Genomic DNA, 14,794 nt, shown 5'->3' with positions numbered 1-14,794 from the left:
ACCTCGAGTGTGTCAGGGGAGCCGACAGGGGTCACCGCAAATGTAAATATATTTATGTGACTAGCCCCCGCACTAGCTTAGAAAGTCAGAACCTGTCAAGCCAGTCCACTATGGGATGAAGTTGTGTGTTTTCCTCCAGAGAATAGCCAACAGTTCTCTCGTAAATATTAAACACAAAATATGAGACAGAGTCCCCAGGTCAGGACCGGGGCGGGGGGGGGGGTGGTCAGCACTTGCGAGTGATTCACCGGAACGTAAACTCCACGGTCTTCTCCGAGGCAAGGTGATGGATTGTGCTCACCCTGCAGCCTCCGAGCCTAGTGGGGTACCCAGCACACAATAGGTACTCAGCAGGTGTCGTTCAAAGGATGAACGCGGTGCTCCCCAGGCAACCTCTCTTCTGGTCCTTGTGGCCACCCCCTGAGGTAGATTGTCTCCATCCCCATTTTACAGACAAGGAAACGGAGGCCCAAATGTGTGGGGACTGGCCTGAGGCCGCAGACAGGGCATGGCACAGCCAACTCTGAGCTGGCTCCGCTAACTTCAAGGCCTACCAGACTTGAGTGAAGGAGGGGACGACATGGGGTGGGGAGCACACGGAGGGGAGCCCTGCAGCGGGGACCCCGGCAGAACCAGGACTGGCCGCCCTCCCAAGAGGGGGCAGAGGGAGCCGAGCAGAAAGAACCAGCCCGAACTGCCAAAAAGACACACGCACTTTAATCACTCTGGACAAGCAGGGCAGGGGCGAAGTCGGGCGAGGGGTGGCTAGATAGCACCAGCCTTCACGGCACTTGGTCGGGTCCTGCTGCCAGCCCCCAGCCACTTAGCCATGAATCTGTCGGCTACGAGTGAGCACCAGAGACCACCGCCAGGGCCACCTCAGCCTGGCAGTCGGCATCAGCACCAATGGGTAGAGGCCATTTCCCTCTGGTGAGAGGTTCAGGCCCCCTGGGCCAGGGGGAGAGGGCCGGAGACCGCCAGGCTGCCCCACCCTGGGAGAGGGAGAAAGGACAGAAGGCCGGATGTCCCTTACCTGGCCTCAGTCTCGCCCAGGGCCTGTCTTGGCAACATGGCTCAGAGGAGGCTCGCCCGCCCCGACTGACCTGGAGTGTGGCCCGCTTCAGTCCCCTAGACCTGCTGAGGGGTCCAAAGCCCGGCCCACGGCCCAGTGGCTTGTGTAAAAGCAGCATCAGGCTGGGCAGGAGCTTCCCACGGGGGCCTCATCAGCACCTTAACCAGGCCTGGAAAGCCAGGGACATGGGGCTGGCGAGAGGGGCCAAGGAGGGTCAGAGAGCACCTGGGGACAGACGACAGTGTCTGACAGTGGCTGGGGGCCTGGGAGAATGGAGGCCCAGGCACCTTCGGGAGGGTGGGCTGAGAGGGCAGGGAAGGGGATGTGTGAAGAGGGGAGGAGTCCTCGAAGGTTACCGTCCCCGGCGTGTGGGGAGCTGTGGGTCTGGGCTCCCTTCCCCAAGGGCCCTCTTCACCCCCAGGCCCCTGGATCCTCGCCTCATAGCACCTTTGCCCTGACCAAGGCCCTTCTGGGGTTTGCTTTAATGAAGGGCATTGGGTGGGAAGGAAAAGAATGGAAAGGATGAAGAATACCCCCACCTTGGGGGACTCTAGCCCACCTTGGGGATCTGCAGGTAAGGAGCGGCCACCGTGCCCGAATGCCCAGACACAGACTTCTGTGAGGAGAGCCCCGGGCCTTCATCTGGGTCTGGTTTCCTGATCCTGAGTCTTCCCACCCTGGCTGGACTGGGCGCTCACCAAAGGCAGGGCCTGCATCTGATTCTCCTCAGCTTCCCCAGAGCCTAACACAGAGTGAGTGCTCAGCGAGCGTTTGATGAATGAATAAGTGAACTGCGGCTGCATAGGCGCACGAGAGAGTGACAGAGAAGGTGGAAGGAGCGAGAGGACATGGCGGGTGGGGGAGTCCTGGAGGGATGAGAAAAGCGAAGGATGTTGGGAAGAGTCTAGAATGTTTGGAGGAGTCCAGAATGTTCAGAAAGTCTAAGAATGTTGTGAAAGTTCTAGAACCTAGTTACTTAAGTGGGGTCCATAGACCAGCAGCATCAGCATCAGCCAGGAACTTCTTAGATGTGCAGAACCCCGGGCCCACGCCAGAACCAGCATCAGATTCTGCACGTTAGCCCCGTCCCCAGGTGGTTCACACCCACTTTCAAGTTTGACAGGTGCTGGTCTCAAAGGCTGGGAAAGTTCTAGACTATTTAGGTTAGAGGACTTCTGAAAGTACATTTAAGAGAGGAGAGAGAGAGAGGAGTGAGGGAGGGAAGGAAAGAAGAGGAAGCCCACCCAGAATGCCAGGTCCCCGGGGCCCACTTTACGGAGGGGCACACCGAGGCCCTGCAGGACCGCCGCCCCCCACCCAACCCCGGGGCCGGGGCCGCCCTGCTAGGGGCACTAATCGTCCTCGGGCTTGATGAGGTGGCCGCTGAAGGTGATGTAGGTGTCCACGTCGTCGCTGTAGACGGCGTTCTCCCGCTCGCGCTTGAAGAGGCGCACCCAGACGCGGTCCCCGGGCACCAGGGCCAGCATCACGCTCTGGCTCTGCATGATGCTGCGGTCGCTCGGCTGTGCGTACAGGATGACGGCCGCCTCCTCGTTGTGCACCACGTGCACGTACGTCTCCTTGAAGTTCCAGCTGTGTACGTTGAGGCTGAAGAAGTAGAGGCCGCGCAGCGGGGCGACGAAACAGCCAGAAGCCAGGTCAAAGTGCCCGTCGGGGTTGACGAAGACGGTGTCGAACAGCAGCGGCTGGAAGCCCTCGCTGCTGTGGAGGGCCGTCTTGCGGCCCACCGAGAAGGCGGAGAAGCGCGTCTGGCACGGGCCGCCGGGGCTGCCTGCCTGCCCCTTGGCGCCCTTGGTGCCCTGCGGGCCGCGCTCCCCCCGGGGACCCTCCCGGCCCAGCTTCCCGGGTGCGCCCAGCAGGCCTCGGTCCCCTTTGTCACCTGTGGGGACAAGAAGGGGAAAGTCGGGGCAGGCACCTGGGCCTGCACCAAGGGAGTACCCGTCTGCGTTTGCAGAGGGCTCCACCCTGCCACAAGAAGGAAGGCCAGAGAAGAGCCGGCACTTACTGAGCACCTACTGCCTGCCGGGCATCACCTCCCTGAACGTCCCTCTGAAGAAGATACCATCACCATCTCCACTCACAGGAAGGTTCAGTGACTCACCCAGGGCGCTCAGGAGAAGCAGGAGAGGCAAGACTCGGGATGCTCTGTCTTCCACCCGCCCGGTCCCCTCCCCCTCCAGTGAAGGTGTGACAAAGTTCCCTGGGAAGTCAGGCCCAAACCCCAAGAGTCACTGCACCCAGCCTGACTCCAGTGGAGATGTGGGGTATGCAGGATGCACTTGGCATTCCTTTTTTTTTTTTTTAATTTTTTATTTAAATTCAATTTAGTTAACGTATAGTGTATTATTCGTTTCAGGGGTAGACTCTAGTGATTCATCAGTTGCATATAACACTCAGTGCTCGTTACATCACGTGCCCTCCTGAATGCCCATCACCCAGTCACCCCATCCCCCCACCCCCTCCCCTCCAGCAACCCTCGATTTGTTTCCCTAGAGTGAAGAGTCTCTTATGGTTTGCCTCCCTACCTGTTTTCCTCTTATTTTATTTTTTCCTTCCCTTCCCCTATGTTCATCTGTTTTGTTCCTTAAGTTCCACATATGAGTGAAATCATATGGTATTTATCTTGCTCTGAGTGACTTATTTCATTCAGCATCATACCCTCTAGTTCCAACCACATCGTTGGAAATGGCAAGAGCTCATTCATTTTGACGGCTGGGTCGCACTTTGCGTTTCTGACCCAGAGAAGGAGCCAAGGAAAATACCTCTGCCTACCTGAGGGGAAAGGCCCTGGTTAGGAGCCAGGCAGCCCTTGGTTGGTATTATGTCCCACTGGGGCATTTCATGGTCAGGGTCTTAGTTATTTTCTCTCTATCTTGAAGAGGATCATGTCCACCTCACAGGGGTGGTCCCTGGGTCCTCAACAAAATGTCCTACGGGAGAGTGCTCTACAGACTGCAAATATGAAGCAGGAGGGTCCACCCAGTAACGCTCAACCCGTTCCTGATTGCCCGGGGGTCTGGCAGCATCTAACCTCATCCTTAGGCACACAGGCCTCTCCCCAGCCTTTGTTCCAGGCTGACCTTGAACAGCGGAGGAGCAGGTGACCCCCTATGTCTTGAGACCCAAATGTCTTGATCCCAAACATTTCCCTGCTGCCTGTCACACTGCCTGAACTCCCACCATTAGCCACTCCCCTTTGAGAGATCTGCATGGCCCTGTGTTTTCCCAAGGTCTCCTGTGACCAGGGCAATATTGCTGGAAGGAGCAGAAAGGAAGGCGTAGACCCACAGAGGACAAGCCTGGAAAGAAGTGGGGAAAAGGGGGTCCACAGCTCTGCAGAGGTTTGGCCTCAATGGAGAAGGATCTCCTCATGTGCACCGCACTTTACAGTTTGCAGGGCATTTTTTTTTTTTTTTTAGCAAGCATAACTTGACTTATTGTGGTATGTCCATTCAGAGGACCTGGTCTGTTAGGATTTTGTCACAGGGGCTTCAAAACTAGGGATTCAAAGCAAATTAAGAAGAGCAATCTAATTTATGCATTCACTAGAAAGTGTCCATACTCTTGCTACAACTATGAAAGAAACTGCCTCTCTGCCCCAGCCCAGTGGGAGGAGGGTGAAGGGTGGTCCTAGGAAGGGGTACCTTCTCCTTTTTACAAACGAGGCAGCAAGCCAGGGACGGAGAGACAAGTCTGAGCCACACAGTGAGGGAGCTGAGCAGCTGGGGCTGGGACCCAGGACTCCTGACACCAGCCAGGGGCCTCCTGCCACAGCCAAGTGTCCACCCACCCCAGCAGGCAGCGAAGTATGGCCCAGGGGTGTCCTCCTAAACCTGGGGTTTTAGGAAGACAGTGTGGAGAAAAGTACCTCCAGAGGCCAGGCAGCTCCTCAGCCTCAGGCAGGGGCTCTGCAGGCCTTGGGGAAGATGGGGTGCTCGAAGAAGGGAGGTGTCTCCCCCCATGAAACCTGAGGGCCGGAGGTCTCAGAAGCCAGCCAACCCCTGGCTGGAGGGTAGACTGGCCCCATGGAGACCTCAGGGACAGATCCTGGCTTCGCTCCTGACAGCTCCTGGGAGAGCTCCTCCCCTCTTGGAGGCTCAGTTTCCCCCTCTGCCAAATGGGAGGAATGACCCAGTACTGACCTCTTGGGGTTGTTGGTAGCACAACCCCAGGTGAAGGGCGTCTAGGGCCTGGCCCCAGCCCCAGCTATTTACAGCCCCCAGCAGCAGAAGCCTCTTCCTGATTTTTGAGGACAGGGAGCCTGCTCTCACCTGGACAGCCCTAGTGGCATAGGTCTCCCTGCTTCCACCCTTGTCCCCTGCCAGCCATTCTCCACAAGACATTAGAGGGATCCATTTGCAACCTCAGTGGGATCAGGTCCCTCTGCTCAAACCCTCCCCTGCTCCCCATTCCCACTCAGGGAAACCCAAGTCTGACCCAGCCCCTGTGTCATCTCCAACTTCAGCTCCTCCTCTTGCCCCCCGCTCCTTAAACACACCAGGCCCACTCCTGCCCCAGGGCCTTTGCACCTGCTGCTCATGCTCCTTGGACTACTCTTCCCCAGATATCCACATGGCTTCTCCCTCACCTTCTCAATGAACTGACACTGACGACCACCCCGTTTAATATGCAACCTATCCCCCGCACCTACACTCCTGATGCCCCTTACCCTGCTCGACCTTGGCATTGCCATCCCATTTCTCACTATCGAACGTTCTGTCTCATTAACTTGGGCAATATATTTATTTCTCACTCTCTGTCTCTCCCACGAGAACAGCAGTCGGCACTTCTGTCTGGTTCGCTCATGCTCCGTCCTCAGAACTCAGAACAGTCCTGACACATAGTAGCTGCTCAATAAATGTATGAATGACAGAACGGGTCTGGGACAATTTTCTGTCTGTCTGGGTCTTCTGTCTGGGTTTTTCCTGCTCCCTCCACCTCACCGGTCCCAGCCCAAGGAAAGGGCCCCATGCCCTCCCCAGCCCCAGCCAGGCCGGTCTAGCCTGAGCCAAGAGCGCATAACTCACCCTTCAGGATGGTGATGTTAATGTAGGGTCTGACCTCAGGCAGCAGGTATGGGAGGGCGGATGGAGAGGCCAAGGACACTGCTTCATCGGCAGGGGCCAGGGGGTCCTCAGAGTCACAGCACCGTTGACAGTATCCGGGGGAACCCGAGGCCACAGCTTCCCCAGAGGAGGGCTCCTCGGTGGGGACCCCGAACACCAAGACAGGGAGCAGGAGTGTTGCACAGAGGAGGCCCAGGGCAGCTATCCCCATGGTGACCTGGAGCAAGGAAGGAGGGGTGGAGATTCTACCTAAGGGAACATCCACACCGCGAAGATGCCCAGCACGGATGCTGCCGCCAGAGCATCGGCGCGCCTGACGTAACTACGGGGCGGAGCGTTAGCGTCCCCATTTAACAGATGAGAAGACGGAGACTGACACAGAGAAGCAATTTCTTCAAGGTCACGGAGAGACCTGTGGCCATGCAGGGCCCGCAGGCTGAGTCCCTTGGACCCCAGTCTGCGGGGATTTCCAGCACACGTAGGCCTGGGAAGGAAACCCCTCTAAAGAGAGTCACAGCCGGGAACAGACGAGGGTCCCGGGAAGCCTTTGCTGGGGTGGGCGAGGAAGATGCTCCAGCCACCCACGTGTCCTAACCAATAAGACTGTGAAATGCTCCCCCCACCCCGCCCCGCCCACCTCCCTTTGGCGTGGTTTCTTGCCACGGACCCCTCCATCTCCAGCAAGCACAGGCCACTGGCGCAACACGAGGTTAGTGGGCCCTTGGGACAAACGCAAATGATTCTGCAGGCTTGTTTTTCAGGTGACGGGACAAGTGGCTGAGCCCATGGGCTGGCGTGTGAGCACCGTGGTCCTGACAAAGATCTAGGAAAGTTCATTTATTCTAGCAGTCGGGAAGCAACATCCAGAGAAAATGCAAGGGGTTATGCACAGTGATGCTGTTACTGCATCTCTGAGAATTCAGGAGTAGGTATGCAGAACTGCAGACTGCAGACCACTACTAGCCTGCCTATACGGTGTCCATGTGCAAGGCAGAAGCAGGTACCTCTCTGCGCGGACAAATTAGAAACAAAAAAAGAAAAGAAGTCATTTTTGGAGGAATGTAACACTAAGGGTGTGTGGGTTGGTAAGGCTTGTTGTCAACCCACCTCCCCCCCAGCACCTTTGTGCAGTCAACAACCCACACAGCTCAACCTTACACAGAAGCCCCAAGGCTCTGGAGTTAATTCATTGGAAGATGGTTGTGTCAGTCGTCACAGACCTACCAATCAGCTGCCAAGGGGGTAAATTGGAATCAAGGAGCACAGGACTAGGGGGTCTGGAAAAATCGAAAGGCTCGGAGAAGCTCAAGGGTTTATGAAGATGGGTCTTTGGCCCTGGCCAGGAGAGGTTCCAGAGTTCCAGGAGGGGGGCAGGAAGTGGCCAGGACAGCAGACACTGGGGCTGGGTGTGCAGGAAGCCGGGCAAAGAGCCTTTGAGGTGGTAGCAGTGTTTGGGGGCTGGCATGTTATCGCAGGATCAGAAACTCGGCTCTTGAAACCAGACTGGTTTTTACACTTCTGGTGTTTCTTTGTTTATTTCCTTTTTCTTCCTTTAACATTTAGTACAATTCAAAAATATGTTTTCTGTGGTTAATACATGTAAAGTTAAAATTATTATTTTTAAAAAAATGCTATTCTATCTCCACTGAGCACTGAGGTAAGGGATGGGTTTTAAAGGGCAGGAGCCACCCCCCCCCAACACACACACACACACTCCACCGTGCTGGGGGCTGGGTAGTAGCAGGGGGGCGGCCAGGCAGTCCCCAAAGATACCACCCTTCCCTTAGAGGTGACCATTCCCGAGCTCCACCCCGGTCTGCTTTCCTGGTTCTGCTCAATAAGGCAGATCAACTTCTCAGAGATTAACATCCTCTCTGTCCAAGATTATCACCCTCACCCTGTGTTTGTAAATGTCGCATCTCCGTGATTTTTGAGAAGAGCAAAAATCCCCTTTTTCCTGGCCATATATGTGACTTTATGGGAAAGAGTGAGGCCTTAGGGTTGGACATAAGATCCCATGATAGTTTACAAGCTGTGTGACCTCGGGCTAGTAGCTTAACCTCTCTGCGCCACCTCGCTTCTCCTTGACACTTAGAAGGAGCTGAAACCACTGCCCACCTCCCAGGTTATTTGGGAGGCTCTGGATGCAGGGCAAGTGCCGGACTTGTAAGACTCTTAACACAAAGGACAGCGGAGGGAACAGTCAATAACATTGCAATAACATTGTACGGTGACTACACTTAACAGTGGCGAGCGCTGAGTAATATATAGAATTGCCGAATGACTATGTTGCGCGCCTGAAACGAATATAACATTGTGTGTCAATTACATTTCAATAATAAACAAATAAGATTAAAAAGTATTCCTTCCTGTGACGGACAAGGCCCCTTCCCAGTACCCGCACGGGCTGGGAAGAGCAGAATTTCACCGGAGGACGAAGATGTTTCTGTTGGCAGAGGCCAGGTGGGAGTCAAAAGCTCTGAGACACAGAACTGTGACCTGGGGAGCGCAGGAAGCAGGAAGCAAAGCAGCCTTGAACAAGAGTAATAATAACCACAGCCATGATCATGGACTGGCCCTGGGGGCCGGGGCCAGGCAGGGATCGAGGGTGGGGGATGGTGCCATCTGGGGTGATTTGGGGGAGGGTCCCTGCTGCCTCCACTCAGGAACTGGGAGCTCTCTGGGGTGGGAGGGGGCTGGGCCTGCTGAGCTGAGGAGGTGGTGAGTGTCGGGGCAGGGGCGGGCACAGCTGAAAAAGCAGGGCAGCCCTTCACCAGGGGCTTAGGTCTCAGCCAGCAGGAGGGAAGCGGGGAAGGAGAGCTAGAGGGGCTGGCCAGGGTCAGAGCAGGGAGAGCAGAACCCAAGATGTGTCTAGGAAGAGAAGAGGGAAGGAGGGAATTCCGGGCTCTGACCCCAGCGCCTTGGGCCCTGCTGGGGGAAGTTACAGGACCTTTCATCACTCACCCTGTGTCCAGCGGCCTCCACCGTGGCTCACGGACCCCCGGCCTCTGGGCAGTCTCTGGCTTCTTGGCCCATGTCTGCTTGTTGCTGGCCCAGACCCCCAGGCTGAGCAGAAGAGGGAGGGAGAAAGGGAGGGAGAGAGGCGGAGGGAGGGCGGAGGGAGCGGGCTGAGCTGGCTTCCCACTTCCCCTCCTCCCTGCTCCCTCCCCTCTAGCCTCTGGGATCTGCGGGAGATAAAGGGAGCCAAGGGAGCTGGGGATTTCCTTTGCTTAACTCTTTGGTGGTCCAGTGGGGTCTGGTTTGAGTCAGAGGCCCAACAGAGTCAGAGCAGGAAGGGGCCTGAGGCCCCTTGAGGTGCAGGCTAGAAAATCAAGGGAAGGGGCAGGAGCCCCCCAAGTTGCTCAGGAAGGGGGAGGCAGCGCTAGAATCCTGGGTGAGGGGTGGGCTTGGCCTATTTGCTCTGCCGTCACAGGGGCAGGATGCAGAGTGGAGAGGGCAAGGCTGCCCACTAGCTCCGGACTTGGGCCGATCCCTTGACCTCTCAGTCCCTAGGTGTCTGCAGAACTCCAGTCGCCAGCCCCCTTGTGCCAGGCACAGGGGAGGCTCAGCACATGTCGATGAGCAGGTATTACCCCCTCAGGTATCAGGTAAGGGCTGGGCAGCCAGGTCAACACCCCCCCTCCCCAGTGGACGCGGAAGTCCCCCTCCTCTGCCTGGAAATCTCCCCTGATGGGTCCACCCCCGGGTCTTCTGGAGCCAACCCCTCTATGGAAATGAGCCCTAAGAAGGGTCCTGCTGGCAGGAGGGGCAGCCTGTGAAGTATGCCGCTGGACCTGGACGGGGGTCCTGCCCAGCTTCCTTCCGTTGGGCTGTGGAGGTTTTCCAAAGCGGCAGCCCTGGGACTCTGGGGTCCAAGGCCCCCTGTGCACAGACTGTCCCCAATGTCCTTCCCGCTCCAGCACCCTCTCCTTCCGCACTAGCTGAGTACTTACTGCCCGGGGCCGGGTCCCCTCTTTGCAGGGGCTTTTGGTCCCTGAAGGGCGTTCCCATCCATTATTTCAACTAAGCTGACCACAGCCTTGCGCTTTCCCAGGGTCACAGCCCCACAGAAAGGTGGGGTCCCCACCCCACTAGAGTCCTATTAGCATGCCTGGCCACAGGGGGCGGGTAAAATCTGTCCCCTGGGAAGAGGAAGGTGGTGACATTACTGCCCTCTGTACAGAAATGTTGAGATCTGAGGGGGACGGATTTCAGTCTGGGGCTTCGGACACCGAACCCTAGTCCCCACTCAACTGGGCAAATGTGGAGGATAGAAAGGTCCCTGGCCTGCGTGTCTTTGAGCACGTTGGGCCTCGGTTTTTCTAGCAGTTTTGGGGATAATCAAACAGCAGAACGTCAGGCCTGGAAGGACCCTGAGAGATGGCCTGACCCAATTACTTAACGTGACCAGCGGAGACTCTGTGACCTAGGACAGACCCCAGTCTTTGGCTCAAGGTCACAGCAGACCGGAGTCCAAGCTGGAATGAGAGTCAGACTCTCCCAGATTCGAGGTGCGGCTCTCACCTCCCAAGTCCACTTGGAGTCTTCCCCCCACCCCACACAGGCCTACTTAGGGGTCCCGGCGGGTCCCCCAAAAAGCAGATTGAAGTACTGTGGCATTGAGGAAACACCAGGGCCACACTGGCCATGCCCTCTACGTGGCCCTGCCCCAGGCAGCATTCCCAGGGCCCCGAGCCAGAGCTGCAGAGGGCGGGAGCCAGGGGGAGCCACCCTCCCCACCCTCCCCATGCCGCTACCCCCAGGAAAAGGGCTGAGTCGGCAGCACCAGAGGGGGAGACAGCTCCTGGCTGCCTCTGAGCCCTTTGGCTTTGAAAGCCTAGAGTCAGAGGAAAAGGAGAAGGGAAGGGAAGACAGATGGGGGATGGGGAGCGCAGCTTGGGGACACAGGAGGTTTATCCCACGCTGTGCCGGCACTGTGCCCCCATGCCACACTCAGCAGCCCCTCTGCCAAAGGCCGCTCATCCCATTTAACAGGTGAGGAGGCTGAGGCCAGGAGAGGGACTGGAGTTGCCGGGTTCTAGGGCCAGCTCCTTTGGCTCCCAGCCAGGCCAATGTCCCAGAAAAGGGCCCCTTGTTCTCTTTGCCCAGAATAGCTGGCTGGAGGCAGGGCGGACAAGAGAGCAAGACTCTGATATATTATACTTCAATATTTTTCCTCTCACTCTCCCTCTGCCTAAAAATACATTCATTTGTGCCGCATCCCTTGGCCTCCCAGCCATTCGGAGGATCTCCCCGGCTGGCCAGATAGCTTGGAGACAGAGCTCCAACCTGGGGCAGACAAAACTGGGTTATGTCTCATCTCCAGCTCCTTCTAGCCGGGTGACCTTGGGCACGCTTCCGACTTCTGAGCCTCGGTGTCCCTGGGCCAGGGAGACATGAGGAGGCCAAGAGCACCTGAGCAGTCTGGTGGGGTACCCAATAGGGGTGCCCTCTACTGGTCACCCATCAGTGCTTCTCCATGGTTACGTTCTGAATAGGGTAAGGGTATGAGCCCCTTCTCCTCATGCACACCTAGGAGACAGCACGTCCAGAGGAGAAGATGGCCCGGGATACCCCTCATCACTCTGCCATAACCCCCATCAGCAAGGGTACAACCCCAATGCAGAAAGCCAAAACCTCGGTCACCAAGACCAGAAACCCAGGGCAGAGCCGTGTCTGCCCCCACCCACCCCCTGCCTATTGTCCCTGCTCACAAAAGACAGCTTTTACTCCCTACCAGGCTCCGTTCTGAGGTTTTTACGTGTGTTAGGTCATCTAATCCCTCAACGATTCTCTGAGGTAGGCACAAGTATTATCCCCATTTTACAGATGAGGAAAATGAGGCCCGGACTCAAAGACTCTCAGAACCAAGCTCCTAGCCACACCTAGGTTACAAACCAGGGTTGGGGAGAAGGTATAAAAATAGTGAGTCTGCGTTTACAAAGTGCCAGGACCCCTCATGTATTTAAAAAAATAAAACGCGTGCCTGTCAAAAAGTGAGATAGAAAACATGATTCCTGGAGTCCGCATTGCAAATTGTGAACGGCAAGTTACGTACGGATCTAATTGCTCAGGGTCAGCAGCCGATTAAGAAACTAAACAAAGGAAGCCGCGAGCGCCACCTGCTGGGGAGAGCCATCGGGCCCGGCGGCTTGTGCGACCCATCCCCCCGGGCCCCCACTTCATTCCACCCGCGGCTTGTGATGCTCCCCACCCGTCCCATCCCCTTCTTCAGGAGCTAAGGGGGGTAGGAGAGGGGTAGGAGAAGGATGAAGAGCCCACTGCGACGCGCTAGGGGCTGGCTGGGGCGCCCATGCACTTTTTCCAAACCCCACTCCCCGCAAAGTGGCCAGAGGGTCCAAGGGGACCCTCCCTCTCCCAAGCAGTTCGTCCCACTTCCTCCTGCGCGGAGAACCCCAGACCTGGGTCTGCGGAGCCCTTCCACTGACCAGCCGGGTTGTCCTGGGTGAACTTCCACCTCCAGACTCAGTTTCTCCACCCTGGGCTTTCAACAATCCATGTCTGATCCCAAGGGTGTTAATCCGAGTTGGGCAAGTTTAATTCCACTTTACAGAAGGGGAAACTGAATCCCCAAGAGGCCCAGGGAAGGAAAGAGCCAGCAGGTCTTGGGGCGTCTGCCCACCGCCCCCCACCCCGCTCCAGAAGAACCCTGTGAACTGTTAGGGGGGAAACTGAGGCTAAAGGGAACAGGTGCAGCAACGGGCTCCCTCCCCACGGCCGACTAGTGGCAGAACCAGAATGATGAGGCCGCCAAGGCGCGTGGGGAGGCAGCAGCCAACCTCCCCGCGTCGCTGGGCAAAAGCAGGGGAGCGGCTCCCCGACCCCAGGCCCACCCGCTTCGGCCCGAGCACTGGGAAAAGACCGTTGCCGGCCGCGGGTACGCTCCTTTGGCTGCCAGCCAGGCTGATGCCCCGGAAAAGCACGGCCCAGGGCTCAGCCAAACCGGACCCCGCCGCGCGGACACTCGCGGCTCTGCTCTGGCCTAGGGGCCTCTACCCCGGAAGCCCAACCCGAGGCCGCAGCGAGGAGCCGCCGCGGCGCCAGGGAGGGGCCTCTGCGCGTCCGGCGCCGAGCGGAGTCCGGCACCGCAAGCAAGGCCGGACTTGGCCGAGCAGAGCCGAATCCTGCCAAGTGCTGCCGAGGCCAACTGAGCAGAGCCGAGTCTGGCCGAGCCTGGCGGGGGCGGCCGAACATGGCCGAGCCTGACCGAGTGGAGCCGAGCGTGGCCGAAGAGAGCCGAGTCCGGCCGAGTGGAGCTGCGACCAGGCGGAGGTCTCGCGGCGCCCCCTGCCGGACACAGAGCACAGCGTGGGCCCCGGCCAGAGCCAGTCTGGTACCTCCAGGTCCCGCGACAGTCCTGTGAGGTGAGGGTAGGAAGCCCATTTTATGGACGAAGAAACTGAGGCTCCAAGCGGTTCCGAGGCTAGGCCGGAGGCCCGCAGAGCTAAGAAGTGGTGGCGCTGGGGCTGGAGCCTGATTGCGTGGCTGACAGCTCAGCTGACTGCCCCCCACGCAAACAGGCATTGTGAGTTTGCTTCGTTGTCCCCGTGATTGCTGCTATTTTACGGCCAGAGAGCAGGAGGGACCTGCGCTGTCTGATGAGCGGAGGGAAGCCGGAGCTCAGAGACAACCCCTCCTTACAGATGGAGAAACTAAGCAGGCTTCGGGCCGTGTTGACCAAATGCTGCGCAGGACTGGCCGATCGGTGTGCAAATATGACATTTGCTGGTAATTAAAGCAGATAGCAGGACCCGGGGGCCACGTCCCACCCCTGGCCTCCCTTTGCCCACCTGTGACAAGCCGGCCACAGGGGATCTCGGCTCCTGGCTGCCTCCAGGCTGTGTTCCTGGGATGTGTGAACCAGGACTTGAGGTGTCTGGGACCCTGGAGATGCCAGGTGTGGCCCAGGCAATTTTTTTTTTTTGAAAAGGTGCCCTCCACACACACACACACACGCACAAGTGTTTGCCCTTCGTTCACCCCTGTGCGCACAGCAGCGTGGTCTGCCAGCCAGGCCTGTGCTGGGCTGCAGGGCTCATTGGAGGGTGGCTGAGCCTCTAGGAGGCCACGGAGTCCCCGCCGGGCCTGGGCTGCCCTCATGCCTGTCTGGTCTTCCCTGAGGATACCATCTGCCACCACCCAGTGGCCACCGAAGTCCTGGCACCAGCGGCCTCAGAGTTCTCTCCACTCCCCGCATCGCTCCTGCCACCTTGCCCCTCAGTTTCATAGTTTTTTTTAAAAAAAAACTATAGACACTGGACCAAGGGCTGGGGAAACAGGGTTCTTGGTCCTGCTTCTGGTGCCGTGACCCTGAGCCAGGTGCTTGACCCTCCCTGGCCTCACTGTCCTCTGCTGTAAATGGGTATCAGAACTATCCTCAGTGCCTGGACCGTCCTGCATGCCCCCTTCCCTGTGCATAAACTCCAGTTTCCTCTTTACACTCAGCGGGGCCATCACGCCTCCTGGGGAGACTTCTACCCCCCACCCGTGGAGGGATTCTTGCTTCCGTGAAAGCGCGTCTCACGTTCATTGAACACAGCACCTAACGCATCAGACTCTGTGCGAAACTGTTAAGAAATAGTCACTCAGTTAAACCTCCCAACAATAGAGACAT

The 14,794-nt window shown here is 57.7% G+C and overlaps 1 protein-coding gene across 3 annotated transcripts; it reads right to left on the bottom strand.

Moving 5' to 3' along the window:
- Positions 1–701: 701 nt before the first annotated feature.
- On the bottom strand, positions 702–13,207 carry C1QTNF6 (C1q and TNF related 6). Of its 3 annotated transcripts, XM_073882793.1 has the most exons (5): positions 12,609–13,207; positions 10,414–10,481; positions 9,124–9,225; positions 6,121–6,376; positions 702–2,972 (listed from the first exon to the last, which is right to left on the bottom strand). In XM_073882793.1, exons 4-5 carry the CDS (start codon positions 6,368–6,370, stop codon positions 2,425–2,427), a joined length of 798 nt encoding a protein of 265 aa, XP_073738894.1. In that variant the 5' UTR covers positions 6,371–6,376; positions 9,124–9,225; positions 10,414–10,481; positions 12,609–13,207; the 3' UTR covers positions 702–2,424. The 3 variants fall into 3 exon arrangements, with proteins under 3 accessions (XP_073738894.1, XP_073738893.1, XP_025738113.1); XM_073882792.1 differs by lacking the exon at positions 10,414–10,481 and having other exon boundaries at positions 9,124–9,481; XM_025882328.2 differs by lacking the exon at positions 10,414–10,481.
- Between the last annotated feature and the right edge of the window lie 1,587 nt (positions 13,208–14,794).

Source organism: Callorhinus ursinus, unplaced genomic scaffold (assembly GCF_003265705.2).
Source record: "Callorhinus ursinus isolate GAN/ISIS: 27379988/994484 unplaced genomic scaffold, GSC_fseal_2.0 scaffold48, whole genome shotgun sequence".
Classification (NCBI taxonomy): Eukaryota; Metazoa; Chordata; class Mammalia; order Carnivora; family Otariidae; genus Callorhinus; species Callorhinus ursinus.
The sequence above is the reverse complement of the archived record's forward strand: the minus strand, read 5'-3'. Positions and strand labels throughout refer to the sequence as shown.

Coding starts and splice junctions, on each gene's coding strand:
- C1QTNF6 (XM_073882793.1), bottom strand. CDS start 6,370: ATGGGGATAGCTGCCCTGGGCCTCCTCTGTGCAACACTCCTGCTCCCT. Junction 2,973..6,120: donor TAACATCACCATCCTGAAGG/GTGAGTTATGCG, acceptor TTGTCCCCACAG/GTGACAAAGGGGACCGAGGC.